The sequence below is a fragment of the Pteropus vampyrus genome, unplaced genomic scaffold (genome assembly GCF_000151845.1).
Source record: "Pteropus vampyrus isolate Shadow unplaced genomic scaffold, Pvam_2.0 Scaffold240, whole genome shotgun sequence".
In the NCBI taxonomy this organism is placed as follows: Eukaryota; Metazoa; Chordata; class Mammalia; order Chiroptera; family Pteropodidae; genus Pteropus; species Pteropus vampyrus.
This window is the reverse complement of record NW_011889021.1, coordinates 2186807-2202976: the sequence shown is the minus strand read 5'-3', so window position 1 is coordinate 2202976 and position 16170 is coordinate 2186807. Positions and strand designations below refer to the sequence as shown.

General features: G+C 34.5%; 1 protein-coding gene and 1 pseudogene across 1 annotated transcript in view; both read right to left on the bottom strand.

Moving 5' to 3' along the window:
• Positions 1-16170, bottom strand: part of PDE3B (phosphodiesterase 3B) — a 159082-nt gene that overhangs the window by 40802 nt on the left and 102110 nt on the right. The window contains exons 4-5 of the mRNA XM_011374176.1: positions 13803-13945; positions 7731-7837 (exon numbers count right to left, since the gene is read on the bottom strand). Of these exons, the coding sequence (XP_011372478.1) occupies positions 7731-7837; positions 13803-13945 (250 nt within the window). The remainder of the gene's footprint in view (positions 1-7730; positions 7838-13802; positions 13946-16170) is intronic.
• LOC111728976 lies at positions 10171-10289 on the bottom strand (annotated as a pseudogene).

The following is a 16170-nucleotide window of genomic DNA, read 5'->3' as shown; positions in this document are numbered from 1 at the left end:
TGATGACCTCTCGGCTATGGCAGCGGCACTGGGTCCACACACTGGGAGCAGGGAGAGCTCAAGAGAGAAACAATAGATACCTTCAGCACTTCTGTCCAGGAGAGATCCTTGCTTCCGGCCCTCACTCAGACAACTCAGTGTTCACCTATAAGTCCCTGGCGCCTCCCCAAGCAGCCAACCCTGAGCTGGTGCTCAGAATGAGCAAGTCCATCAGCGAGAAAGTCCACTTGTGGATGCGGCCCCTTTTAGAGGCATCTGCAACTGCTTGCTGCCACTGTCTCCATCCCACTCAGCCGCTTGGGACCAGGCAGCTCCGCATCCTCACCCTGTCCTACCTTCTGCCATTGCAGGGTGATTTCTTAGATTTCTCCCTAGCTGTATGGCTTGTTCATCTAGATCCCAGGTGATTTTTCCTTGCTGTTTGCATCTTGTTTCTGTCACAACTTTGATTTGGTCGCCAGAGGGATGAACAGAGCCTCTATCATCTACGCCATTTTTTTCCCATCTACTTCTGTCCTTTTATTATTGAATTATAAAACATCTTTCTATGTTATGGATACAAGTCCACTGTCAAATAATGATTTGCAAATATTTTCTCCCACTCTGTGAATGGTCTTTACACTTTCTTTAGGTGTCTGTTGAAGTACAAATGTTTGTAATGAATTCCAATTAACAATTTTTTTCATTCCTGAACTGTGCCTTTGGTGTCTTATCTAAAAATGCTTTACTTAATACCCAAAGTCACAAGGTTTTCTCCTACGTTTTCCCATACAAGACTTACATTTGAATCTGATGCGTTTGAGTTAATTTTTGAGTATGATGGCAGGTGGGGTTCCAAATTCATTCTTTTTCATGTGGATATCCAGTTATTTCCATGCCATTCTTTTCCCATTGAATTATCTTGACACTCTTGTTAAAAATCAATTGACCATGTAAGGGTTTATTTCTGGACTCTCAGTTCTATTCCAATAAGTTGGAATATCCTTATGCCAGTACCACAGTCTTGATTACTATAGTTTAGTAGTAAGTTTGACAATTTGGAAGCGTTGAGTTCTCCAACTTTTTCTTCTTTTAAGGATTGTTTTAACTATTCTAGGTCTCCTGAATTTTCTATCAAGTTTAGAATCAGCTTGTCAATTTCTTCAAAGCGGCCAGCTCAGATTTTGTTTTGGTAAGGCTTGTCCTAAATCTAGAACTGGGGAGTATTGCCGCCTTAACAATATTGAGTCTTCTGATGCATGAACATAGAATACTTTTCCATTTATTTAAATCTTCTTTACTTTTTTCAACACTGTTTTACAGTTTTCAGTGTATAGGTGTAGTCTTGTACTATTCTGTTAAATTTAATCCAAAGTATTTTCTTTTTTGATGTTAATTGTGAATGGAATTATTTTCTTAATTTCATTTTCGTATTTTTATTACAAGTATATAGACATACAATTGACTTTTGCATATAGATCTTGTATCGTGCCACACTGATGAACTTGTTATTGGTTGTAATAGGTGTCAATGGATTTCTTAGTATTTTATAATACATGATCATGTCATCTGCAAACATAAGTTTTCTTCTTATATTCCTTTTTTCCCTAACTGCCTTGGCTAAAAATATCCAGTCCAGTACTGAGTGGAAGTGGCAATTATTTTATAATTTTGTTTTATAATTTCTAGTTCATTATTTATATGATCTCTTTGGTGAGACGCTTTTGGCATACTCTTCTTAAATATTTTAGATATAGTTTCCTCTAGTTTTTAAACGTATGTATAATGGTAGATTTAAAGTCATTTGCTAAGTACAAAATCCAATTTCTTCCTCAGGGAAATTTTTTGTTGGCTGGTTTTCCTTGTGTACATGGAGAAAAAAATCTTGTTTCTTTGTATGTCTTATAATTTTTTGTTGAAAACTGCACATTTTAGATAATATACTATAACAGTTTTGGTACCAGACTGCTCCTACCCCTAAGGTCTGTTATGTTGCTGGTTTGGTTTTCTTATTTATGATTATGTGTTGAGTGACACTCTTGGATTCCTTATATAGATTGTTTTCTCAGGTGTGTAGCCACTAAATTCTCTTTTAAGTTACTAATTTATTTTTTAAGCTTGACTTCTTAGAAGTCACTCCTGGGTCAGTATATTTTAATGGTCAATCAATGATAAACCAGAAGATTTATTTAAATGTCTTGCCTATATGTTATCTGTAGACGGGAATCTGTTTGAAAAGATACACCTTAAAACTTCAGGCAGTTTACAAAGCAGCTTTTCACCTCCTGCTTATGCAGAGCCTCGAGGTCAGGTACAGCTGAGTGACTGGGGCTTTCTCTTTTCCTAGATCTTCCCTAGGCACAGACTTATTATACATGTGCTCAGCCTAGTAGATCCCCAGTAATATATCAGAGCTTTCCAAATTCAAGTTCCCTGTGGTCATCTAGTATCTAGGATTTCCTTTTAAATTCCCAGTCAGCTCTTGTTTGTTCCAATTGAAATCATAGCCTTAAGCTGTCACAGTGTTGCCTGGCATAGGGTTTGGTTTTTTGCTTTTTGTTTTGGAGTGCTGAGCCCTGAGTCAAATCAAATATCCACAATGCCCTGAGAACAGAGATTTTCCAGGGAGCTGTAAATGTGGACAAAATGTTTATTGTATTCAGAATGTTGCCTTTAGCAGAGTTCCAAAAGAGGTCAGACCTCTCCAATGGCTGCAAAGCTACTGGTTTTTAGCTACAGTGCCACTGAGCTGGGGAAAGAGGGGATGGGAATAGCCCCCAATTAAAAGGTCGCACAGAACCCACTATGTTACTAAGAAGTTTCTCTTGTACAGATGACTTCTAGTTTGCTGTCTGGTTTTGTTAATTTCCAGAATTACAAATGGTTGTTTGGTTTTTTTACCTCTATTTCTGTTGTTTTAATATGAAAGCAAAATTTACCAAAATCCTCTCTCTGCCATTCTATAAATTGGTCTCTATATGTGATTTTAATCCTTTGAAACCCGTTGAGACTTGTCTTATAGCCCAGTAAATAGTCTGTTGTGATCAGTCTTGTATGCATTCTTGGAAAAAATATGCATTCTGTAATGGATGCATATTTCAGAATGCATAATTGCAGAATTACAGAAATATTAGTTTCTTTATAGTAAATTAGGTCAAGTCGGTTAAGTCATGTTGTTCTAATCTTCCATATACATATTTATTTCCATATATAGTTGCTCTACTTATTCTAGTTAATGAGGATGGTGAGAAAATATCTCCATATAGGAATATGAACTTGTCTATTTCGCCCTGTAGTTTTGTCAATTTTGGGTTTATGTATTCTATAGCTATGAGATTACACCTGTTTCCTTATACTAAGATTGCAGCTTTTGTAAAGACCATATACTTGAGTTTTGTGTTAACTGCCCAATAATCTTGATCTTTTAATTGGAGTGTATTTTCAATTTTTGGTTGAAAATTGGACATTTTAGATAATATACTGTAATAATTCATCAGAACCCTGCCTCTCCCCATGGTGAATATTTAGTATAACATAGTGTGTTTAATCCACCATTTTACTATTTCTTTTTTAGTTGTTTCTTCTGTTTTTGTTTCTTTTTTTCTCTTGGATTCTTTGAAATTATTCAAGTTTTTTTTTTTCCATGCCTTTTAACCTCCTACATTATCATTTTACTTATACCTTTCTCTTTTATTCTTTTAATTGTAACCTTGGAAATTAAGATGTGCATCTTTAAATATTAGTTTCTCTTAAACTAGAACTTTTTACTAGTTTAAATCTATTTACCTCTTTCCCACTCTTTCTGCCATTGTTACCATATATTTGACTTCTTCATTTGTTATGCTTGCTACAAGAAAGTTATTATTGTTTTTAGTCATCAATATTCTCTTCCACTCACCCATATCTTTAGGCTTACCAGTGCTTTTCATTCATTTCTGCTGTTCTGTGCTTTGCTCTGAGTCATTTTCCTCTTTCCTAAAGAACTTCCTTTGCTGAATCTTATTAGTGTAGGCATACTAGCAATAAATTCTATCAGCTTTTGTTTGTATAAAAATAATATTATTTCACCTTAATTGTTAAAAGGTATTTTTATTGGATAAAGAATTTCCAGTTGGCAATTTTTGTTCTTTCAAAACTTTAAATATGCCATCCATTGTCTTTGGGTTCCATATTTGCTGTTGAAAAAAATCACTGTCACTACTGTTGTTCCTTAAAAAAAAAACATTTTTTCCCTGGGTGCTTTTGAAATTCTTATCGTTATTTTATAATTCAGAGGTTTGATTAAAATGGGACCCAGCTATGCTTTTCTCTGACTTCTTGGGGTTCACTGAATTTCCTGAATTTGTTAGTTCTGTTACTAGTTTTGGAAAATTATTTTGCCCTATTGTCTCCTCTCTCCTTTTGGAACTTCATTTACATATACATTAGAACCTTCAACTGTGTTTAATATGTCTCTTACACTTTGTTCTGTTATCTTAGGCTCATATATGTTAAGGATTATGTCTTCTTGGAGAATTGACGCCTTGATCACATAATGCCCTTCTTTACCCCGATAACTTTCTTTGCTTTAAAGTCTGCTTGTCTGAAATTAATATAGCTATTTCTGCTTTCTTTTGATTAGTGTTAGCATGACACATATTACTTTATCCATTCCTTATTAATCTTTATGTGTTTAAATTTAAAGTGGGTTTCTTATGGACAACATATAGTTAGGTCATGTTTTTTAGTAATCTCTGTCTTTTAATTAGTGTCTCTAGACCACTAATGTCCCAATGATAATCGATATAGTTGGATTAATACATCCCATATCGGCTTACTGTTTTCTGTTTGTTGTCCTTGTTCTTTTTGCCTATTCTTGTCTTCCACTCCTCTTCTGCCTTTTGTAGTTTTAATTGAGTAGTTTATGATTCTACTTTCTCTCCTTCCTTAGAATATCAGTTATACTTCTTTTACTACTTTTTTTAGTGGTTGCCCTAGAGTTTGCAATATACATTTACAACTAACTTAAGTCCACTTTCAAATAATATTATACCACTTTACAGGTAGTGTGAGTACCTTAAAGTAATGCTAATTCCTCCATCCTTATATCATTGCTGTCATTCATTTTACTTATATAAAAGCATATATAAACACACACCTAAAATATATGCATAAGCATACATATTCAAATACATTATTGCTCTTATTATTTTGAACAAACTGAATAAGTGCAGGCCTTTGGTATCTGTTAGATCGAATAAGAAAAATAAAAGTTTTTAATTTTACCTCACATCTTCAATGCTCTTCCTTTTTTTAATGTAGATCTGAGTTTCTGACCTATATTACTTTCCTTAAAAAACTTCTTTTATCATTTCTTTCAAGTAAGGTCTACTGACAACAAGTTCCTTCAATTTTCATCTAAAAAGTCTTTTCCTCCTTTGCTTTCGCAGGATAATTTTGCAGGGTACTGAATTATAGGTTGGTGGGGTTTTTCTCTCTCAATATTTAAAAATTTTCACTCCACTCTTTTCTTGCTTGCATAGTTTCTGAGAAGTTTTATGTAATTTTTATGTTTGTTAATCCAGAAGTAAGAGTCCAACCCCTCAACCCCCCACACCCACTCTGGCTTTTGTAAGAATTTTTTTTATCTTTGATTTCTTATCATTTGAAAATTATATGCCTAGGTATGTATGTATGTATGTATGTATGTATGTATGCATGTACGTATGTATTTGGGGGGCGTTATCTTGTTAGATGTTCTTTGAGCTTCATGAATCTGTGGTTTGGTGTCTGATGTCAATTTGAGAAAATTTGCAGTTATTGTTTCAAGTATTTCTTTTCTTCTCCTTCTGGTTATTTCTTTTGTAGTTGTTCCACAGTCTTTGGATATCTTGTTCTGTCCGCCCCCACCCCACCGCACCCCCCGCCCCCGTCTTTGTTTCTTTTTCAGTTTTGAAGGTTTTTGTTGACACATCCTCAAGTTCAGAGATTCTTTACTCAACTGGGCCAATCCTACTCATAAGCCCATCAAAGGCATTCTTCATTTCTGTTAGTATTTTTGATCTCTAGCATTTTTTTAAGGATTTTCATCTCTCTTCTTAAATTGCCAATCTGTTCTTGAATGTTGTCTATATTATCTATTAGAGCTCTTGGCATATTAATCATAGTTGTTTTAAATTCCCAGGTTGGTATAATTACAAAAATCACTGCTATATCTGGCTCTGTCTTTCCAAATCATGTTTTTTGCCTTTTGGTATGCCTTGTAATTTTTTCTTGATAGCCAAATATGATGTACAGGGTAAAATAAGTTGCTATAAATAGGCCTTTAGTAATATAGTGGTGAAGTGTAGGGGGAGGAGAAGTCTTCTATAACTTATGATTTAGTCTACTGTTAGTGAGCCTGTGCCTCTAGACTATGAACTTCACAAGTGTTTCTCAGTTTCTTTTTGTTGTTGTTGTTGTTGTTTTTGCCTCCCTGCTGTGGTGAGAAAAGATGGCTAGAGCTGACTGGAGTTGGGTAATACCCCAGCAGTTTAGGCTCTGATTAACTAGCTTCTCCTAAGGGTAGGCCTTGTTAAGAAGAACAGAGTACTCTGAAATATTTCAAAATGGTTCCTTTTCCCTTCCCCTTGACAGAAGCATTTTCTGATATTTACTTTGGAAATGTGGTTGAGCTCCTGGAGGTAAATCCCACAAAATTGTGGGGGCTGCTAGGACCAGGTTCCCCTGGAGTTTTCTGATTCTCCCACAGTTTGCTAATTACAGTGCAGGTTACCCTACCTCAGTGCTGATTTTCCCTGAGGTTTCCCTTTGTGAGTCTCTGCTCTAAGACATTTCTCCTGGTTATTTGCCTGTCTGTGTCTCTCATTTTGGCAGAGGTTTTCCCTGTGTTCTCACCCTTACTTCTCACAGATCCTAGAACAGTTGCTGATTTTCAGTCTATTCAGCTTTTTACTCATTGTGAGGACAAAAGTCATGACTTCCAGTCTCCTTATCTGCAGAACCAGAAATCAAAAGTCTTGTTATTTATATATATTTCTCCTCTCTGTGTTTCAATTTGGATATTTTCTATTTCTCTGTCCTCAAGTTTTTATCCAAAAAGTTTTAAAACAAAATGGGTGAAGGGGGTCAAAAGGAACAAACTTCCAGTTATAAAACAAGCCATGGGTATGTAATGTATAGCATGGTGATAATAGTTAATAATATTGCATTGCATACTTAAAAGCTGCTAAGATAGACCTTAAAAATTCTCATCACAAGAAAAAAAAATAACTATGGTGACAGATGTTAGACTGATTTTGGTGATCATCTTGCAATATATATAAAACATTATATTGTATACCTAAAACTAATATGTTATACATCAGTTTATACCTCAAATAAATAGACTTAGTAGGACATAGCTAGGGTTTTTCTACTCTCATATTAAGATTTTTCCTTCACAATTTCCATATTATAGAAAAATATCCTTTTGTAGGGATTTTTCCTTGTTCTGGATATGTGAATCTAGATTTGCAACTATTAAGGTTAAATAGTTCTATTTTTTTTCCCCTGAATCCCTAGTGCCTAACAAAGTTCTCAGTATGTAGATGTTCAAAAAATGTTTAGTGAATGAGTAAATGGCCAACTAATAGACAACCCAAATTGCTTAGTCATAACTTACAACACACAAAATGGTATTCAAAATTAGCTATTAATGTATAAAGAAAAAGTCTGCATTACCATATACTTTGAGACCTCCCACATTTAAATCATAAATAATGATTTCTTACCAGCTCTTCTTAGACCTATATGGTGAGTTAGCGACACAGAAGATGACCTTTGCTTCGGGACTGCCAGGAGATTTGAACTAAAAGGCCCATTTAGATAGCATCCTTGACTAAAAGGGAAAGATAATAGGGTTAAGAATCTTAAAATTGTGAGAAATTTCCTCATTTTTTTTCAATTCAGTTAGCAAATATTTGCTTATATATTCAGAGTTTAAATACCCTTCTAATGCCTAAGGCCTAAAGCAGGAATCGGCAAACTTTTTCTAAAGGACCAAATAGTAAATACTTTTAGCTTTGCAGGTCATAAGGTCTTTGTTCCAACTCCTGACTCTGCTGCTGTAGCACAAAAGTGGCCATAAACAATAATAAGGAAGTATAACTGTGTTTCAGTATAATTTTACAAAAACAGGTTGTGGACTACACTGGGTCCACAGTTTGTACAGTTTGCTGAGCTGTGGCCTAAAGTAGGTTATCAGTGTCACCTGGAGGGCTTCTTACGACATAGACTGTTAGTCCCATCCCCAGGGTTTCTGATTCTGTAAACCTGAGTTAGGGTCGGATTATCTGCATTTCTAACCAGTTCTCAGGTGATGCTGATATTGCTGAATCCAGGGACTTCGCTGAGAATCACTGGCCTAAAATATGTAGTGTTTCGCTATTTTCTGTTCCCTGTCTTCGTAAATATCGATTACCCATTAAGTCAATCATTTATTATAATTGAAATACAGGTTTTAGGGCTCGTATGAATAAATTAAATATAAAGTAGGCAATCATACCAATGTTATACATAAAATGAAGTTAAAGATTATATATCTGAAAACTTCTGGTCTAGTGCCATGCATATAGTAAGAACAACATAAATGAAACGTTCCCTTCCTTTATTAGGTATGCACTAACCTGTTTTCTTCTGTCAGTCAACTCCTGATTTGGGTACTTTGCCACAGACTCAAGGACAAACTTGGATTCTCTATTTTTCATTCAATATTTTTTAGTGTATACTAGGTTCTCAAGCTCTTCCCCAACTACATCTTTTCAGCACTTCTGCATCTCATTACTCAAGAGGACCTATTTTTCTGTGACCTAAAAAGTTTTTGTTCATGACTCTATAATAAGATTTGCCCATAGTGCATTATAATTTCACTGCTTACAGATTCTTTCCCCTTACTAATTTGTGAATTACTTTAGAGGCTATAAGATATATCTCTACATTCACAGTTGATAAAGCACAATGCCTGATAAAGGTGTTCAAGAGATGTTTGTGGAATAAATCGATTATCTCTTTAGGTTCCTATTCTCATTCTTCCAGAGAATAGATTTTTTCTGTTTCTGAATTTTGAAGTAAATGGACACCTTTTCTTTTAACTCGTGCGTTGAGTCTCAACTTAGCCCTTTTTCTAGAAACCTAGTTTGTTCTGTACCCCGATGCGAGAAAAAAATTCTGTTGAATGAGAAGGCATGTAAAACCAATTGGCAACCCCTTGATTAAAACTTCCTTATTGGTATTAAAAAGTATAATAATATCGGCCCTATTTTGAGTATTGATAGATCATCTATTGTTTTAGGTAGTATGCATACTTCATCTATTAGTCTATTTTACAAATAAGGAAACTGAGGCTTCAAGAGGCTAAGTAATGTTTGCCAATTCACGCAGCTAAAATACAACTTCCAATTTCTTTGACTCTGAAGTGCATTCTTTTTCCACAAAACAATTCAATCTGTGTGTTTCTCCATCTGTAAAATTAGAGATTTAAAATAAAGGACTTCTGAGGCAATGTCTAGCCTTTAGATTCTTTTTTTTTTTTCTCAAGCCAGCAGTAATAATGTGACAGAGGCAATGTGCAAATAATACCAGCCAATACACTCATCTCCCTACAAATTCTCATTCTTTGTATTTGAGTATTCTTTGCCTACCTGTGGAATGGGAGAGACTGGGGAAGAAGAGTAACAATACCATCTAAGGTAACAGTCAAACAGAAAAATCTGTGTACTCTACCAAAGTCCACTCCCTGGTCAATATCCAAAAACAAAAATAGAGATTTTTTTCCATTTCAGCACTCCTCCAGTCTTCTATTAATTAAAGAGAATCATAACTCAGTTGTTTAAAATTGAGAGGTACAGGTCAAATTATAAGTTTTCAGTTCAGTTCCAAAATCATCTCAATAATTCCTGGCCTTGAACCAGATAAACATGCACCCCCATAAAACAATACTGAAAAAAGTAGAAGACAAGACAGGCTAGGAGTCCCAATGATTATTAATCGAGAGTAGAAGGGTGATTCAAATCAGACTTAGGAATCAATATTCAAATCCTGATGCACGAACATTATAAGAGAGATCAAAAGTTAGGGTCACAGAGATAAGCTGTAAATTAAGAGTTGATTTCTAGACAATTAAGGCAAATTACCTTGACAAGGTTTGTATCACCTCATTAAAAAATTTTTTAACACCTACAGCACCTGGTCTTCCTAGGTGGTCTCTCATCCAAGTACTAACCAGGCCCGACCCTGCTTAGCTTCTGAGATCAGACGGGATCAGGCATGCTCAGGGTGGCATGGCCGTACACTCACCTCATTAATTTTGTTTTTGAAGCAGTTGTATAAACTTGTTGGCTATATATCTATATTTATAAAACTATTCTCTTAAGAAACTGAGTGGGATAATACCATTAGCCCTCTTGATCTCTGTAGTTCAAATAAGCTCCAGGCATTGGTACAGATCTTTAATAAATTATGAGAAGCTGATTCTCAAGTATATTATTTAGGGGGACATACTCTTGCCAGGCAACAAGTTATTAGATTTAATTATAGAGCTGTTACGGAGATTAACGATGAATCAGAACAGGTTGACAGTAAGTCTCTGTGGTGTAGAAGTAACTAACAGCTGATAGCCCACACAGTTTTGGGACACAGTTTGCCTGTTTGCCTAGGAAACTGTTCAAAGGGAGCAAGTAAGCAGTGAGCTCTGACTATGTGCTATATTTTGTCCATAGGGAGGGTCTGGTCCTAGCAGCTTGTCCAAGGATAGCCATCCTTTTAGCCATAAGTATAAACACTGGAATTGAAAGGTGAGTAATTCAAGTGTCAGCTTACCCAGAAAAACATTATTCAACCTTCCCTGCAACTCCCTGATCAGAGAAACTTCACCGTAGGTCTGAAACTTAAGCAGAAGGCAGGCAGTATCAACTGTCATAATCCAATGTGGACACCATGCCCCTGCAGGACACTTTTTAGCAGCTGTTCATCTTCAAAGATTTGCTTTAATGCAATCCCAAACTCTTCACAATGACCAAGCAAGCCTCAGAAGAGTAGTAATACCTTCTAACACAAGGTAGAAAGTAAAAGGTGCCGCAAAACAGGCAAGAAAAGGTGTTGAGATTTGAGGTGAAACTGACTGTTTCCTTGGAGATCAAGGAAGGAGGGTGCCAGGGTGTTACCCTTAATAGGTGGCATCTGAGCCACACATTTGAAGAAATGCAGAAATGAAGGTGAGAAGATCTATTCTGGGAACAACTAAAGAAGGACACAGAAGTGGACAAATAGAAGCTTGGCTGGAGTTTCAGAGAAATAGAGAAAGATGATGTTAGACAGGTATTTTGGTGTTGTAAAGTAATGGTCCTTTTAATTAAAATCTCAAGTTCTTTAAGACATGAACAGTGAAAAACTTAAGGGTTGGTAATACAGTGGCTGTTCAGGTAGGAATAGCTCTCCTTCCTTGTGATTTTCTTCCCTTAGATTCCCCATTAAGGTTTATGATGCTTCACTGTTTTTATCCAGGCAAAGCATGAAGAGAAGCAAAATTAAATTTCATATTACTCTTTATACAAATGAGGTAGGCTTGAAACTAGAATTCAGCTTAAGCTCCAAATGGAGTTAAACTAAAAACAAAATTATCAGAAAGCAGACAAAGACAACATTTTAGTGGTTACCAGAGGGGAAGGGGGAATAAGAAAAGGGTAAAAGGGGTCATATATATGGTGACAGAAGGAAAGTGGTGAGCACACAATGCAATATACAAATGACGTATTATAGAACTGTACACTTGAAACCTACATAATTTTATTAATGTCGCTGCAATCAATAAAATAATTTTTTAAAATTATGAGAAAACTTCAACGAGGAAGAGTCTAACACAAATTATGTAACTGTTGTTTTCACCTAGAGAGCTTTCCAAATCATTTTTCTATTCTCTTTCTTTGCCAAACTGCTCATCTCTTTTAGTCAGTGTAATTTTTCTAAGTAAGGGTTCAGTTTTGTCGTGAAGGAATACCAGGGTTCCGAATCCCAGGCTAGGAATTTGGGTACTAGTCTACGGACATTGACAAAGATCATACGTTAAAAATCTATAACTATGTTGTCTAATATGGTTGCCATACATATCTATATGGCATTCGTGTATGGCTCTTTTTATTTTAATTAAAATTCAATTTAATTCAGTTCCTTAGTCATACTAGTAACCAACAGCCACATATAGCTAGGGTCTACCATACTGAACAGTATAGATATAAAATATTCTCATTATCACAACAATTTCTATTGGACAGCATGAATATACAGACTTGAATTTCAAAAAGATAATAGTTGTAAACGATTCATATGTTCCCATCCTATGTTCAAAATACACTTAGAAATTGATTACTAATAAGCTCTAGCTTCTGCACACTACTTGTACCCTTATTTCTTTAAAGTAGATGTTACATAATACCACCTTGATTTCCCAAATTTCTAAATCTTTTATGAGGGATATGGTTTTGTTTTAATGAGAGTTAAGTAAATATATCACATCTGCCTACATATACCTTTATATGTGCACTTTTCAGAGTTAAAAATTAGTCTTCTTTGGACCATATTTCTATTTAAATATCAATCAGGATAAAAATGACCTTAAGTCAATGTATCAAACATTTCTTTAATTGCAAATGTATTGCTGTTATATCAATGTGATAGGATTTAAAAAAATCATTTTCCTCAGTTTCTTAAACCCAATAATATTCCCAAGATGATGTTTCCACAGTTAAGAAATATCCATCATATTTTAAGTTCCTAATATCATTCACTTCCCCATGTCCAAGTAAAATAACTATCATGCTTAAAATAAAAAAAAGTAAAATAACTATCATGCTTAAAATCTGGGTAAGCTTTGGACCAAAGCTCATTTTCCTGTACTGTACTCTTCATACGTCAATCCATTCCTGTTTTATAAGGAGTCCATCTATTTAAATGTATTATAGAAGATTCAAATCACAAAATAATCTGGAAAATTATAATTATCTGATTATATTTCATCTGTAAATGGTAACATAAATTTTAACAAATAGCTATGGTCCAATCCTGCCACCTAGTGATTCAAATGTGTAACTACATAACTCAAGCTAAACAAAGTATATATAGCATATGCTCTGTAATAACAGAGTGGTTTAACAGGAAATATGCACTAATTTTAATTTTATTAATGTAGTTAGATAATCGACTAAATAGAAGCTTATAACTCACGCAAGAGATCACTCTCTTTCCTGGCTTTTAAAAGACAAAGTAGTGAATCTTTTGTTATCATGGTAGGTAAATGGGTGGTATATTTACATTCAAAAGATTTCGGCTCCTGCATTTTCCCAGTGTCCTTTTGTTGTAGTACCTGATGCTTTTCATAGATAACTAACATCTGAGATGAACCCTGATAATGTGTTCCTCCTTTCACAAGTCAGTAACTCTGCTGAGTTACTTTGGATATTATGCATGGAGCTGGTGACTGCTCCCATAATGGTCGCCTCTAGTTTAAAAGCTTTAAAAGCTTTCGCAGTACTCTGTCCTAAATTGATCCTGGCTTCCTTCAAACTGCCTCCCTGATGTATGTCCTCAAGGCCCAACATGCTTCGTACTCAACATACCTCAATTTTGGGGAAACACATGTTAGCTTCTTTTTAAGAATCAGTTTCTCTATTATGCCATATTACTAGTCATGCCGTCCTATATCTAAAATATTTCAACTGTTCCTTTCTGCTTTTAGAACTATTTCAAACTGTATACTAACAAATTTGAATGTCTCAGATTCAGGTTTCTTTAAAAGGCTCTGGGGATTTTACCTTGAAATGCCAAATTCTTGGTGAGGCCTTCTGCCACTGTTGCGTTCCCACCTTGACGAAGAATGTTCAAGAGGTGGCAGACTTGAAGTTCCTGAGCTCCTCCTCAGCTGTGGAGTCGGTAAACTGCTCCTACTGTTCAGCCCCTATTGAAGAATTTAACAATGGTTAAAGTTGTCACCCTTTAATATGCTGTATATGTATTAAAGATGGCATGTAAAAATATCAATGAAAAGTATATTTTTAACATGTATAGGAGGAACAACATTTTATTCTGAAAATATGTCAATTTTACTCCAAATTCCACATTCTATACTGCTGTTCTACTTAATCTTTCTCCTACTAAAAAATGATTTCTGAACTCCTTACATTATTAACATAATCCTTTCTGGCTATAATTTAGGTCATATAATTAATCGTTCTTGGCTCTTAACACATATATAAGGTATTTATATTATCGGTTCAAACTCCCTTTCCTTACTAATTATTTTTTCATAAATGTTGTTCTTTTCTGAAGTAACATTAGGTTTCTCCTTTTCCAAAGCAGAGACAAATTAGGTACGAAATTCAAATAAGTTTAAAGAACACTAAGAAATAGGGGTTACTTCCTGGTTCTTAGGTGACTTCTATCAGTGATTTCAGTACTAGAAATAAGCCAGATTAACTAGAATGTTCAGGAAATGAGGCGTTTAGGCATCCTGTTGAATATTATTCTTCAAAATGTTTCTAAAATGTACTAGTATACTTTTCCACACAGTAAATTAAATATAGTGACAACGATACTATCAATATGATTTAATGATTAAGATTTTTAAGAATTACTATTTTTAAAAATTATTCTAAACCTCCAATGTCAATGGAAAATACAAAGGAAGAGCAATATGTCAAGTGAAAACTAACTCAAGAATATATTAGTTATTTTATTGATGAATTTGTTGCTTTCCCTTTTTGATGCTTGTGCTTAACCTCTTTCTCATAGGTAGAGACCTAAAAAAAATGCTATATAACTAAGTATCATTGTTAATTGGGTTTTGACTAATGCCAGTGCTACTCTAATTACTTTTCAAAAATAAAAGCATCACATAACTACCTATGACCTAGATTTGTGATCAATAATTATCAAATTTTTGCCCTAATCAGGCATGTTTAATTTATCAACATTTCTATGCCCTAATGCTGAGAACAAAATGAAATTAACTGATGTTCAAAATCCCTCCAAAAAGTATATTTAATTTTTTCTAAGTTCTATATACACTATTATGAGTGAACAAAATGAACTGATTTCAATTTTATTGTCTCTTGATTAGTTTTTCTACTTGTAGAATAAAGTAGTTCAACTAAAATAATCTCCAAAACGTTTCTAAAGTTTTATGATTTTAGCAATTGGTAAATTTGATATCGATAGTCAAATAAAACAATTAAAAGCACTCTGGACAACCATAATGTATGCCTACTTAGAACAATATTATTTCTAAAGGAAATCCTATTTTGAAGCAGTAATATTTAAAAAGAAATTAATCCTATATCTAATGATGGAAAAAGCAGTGCCTATTGGCCTATAGCAATCTCTAGAGAGTAAAGAGGGGGAAAACAAAAATAGAGAATTTTTTAAAATGTGAAAATCAATTTAAAATACATAATGAACATTATAATGATCATTTCTTCTTGGTTCAACAAGAACAATTCCTGGATTCTAAAAAAAATAAAATAACTGACATGATTTGACTACTAGTTTGTTGTACAGCCTAGAATTAAATTTGCTTATTGTTCTCTACTTCTTAAACACAAAAACGACAACAATAAATAGTTGTTACTGATGCAGTTATAACTGCTAATTACAGCAACGTTACTTAGGATAAAAAGTGAATACTCGTTTCGAATGATCTGAGATTATAACAACCTCTAAAGCCCCAAGCAGCTCAAATTCCTTGAAAAAGAAATTCTAGTTTATTCAAGATTTAAAAGAGCAGTTTAAATTTGAAAATATCAAATGCGATAAATAGGGCTGGCTGATGACTGTATTTTGACCTTGAGAAATTTTCGATCTCCTTTCTCCGCTGGGTCCTCTACTTCAGAGCAGGGGTAAAATCCAGGAAACGGTGTGAGAGGATTTATCTTTGGCCTACAGGAACCTGAGAAAGCACCCATCAAGCTACTGATACTCCGCAGGGAAGAAACCACTTGTGGTGGAAGGGTGGGATCAATCAGAAGATCTGACACCATATTGCGAGCCTCATTTAGCACTGAAAGATCAACTCCACTTCCACCTCCAGAATTCTAGAAAAGGAAAAAAACAGTAAAATGATATTTGTTAGAAAATCCAACATTTAAGAAAAACTTACTCGATTTTAAATCAAGATCTATCTAACAA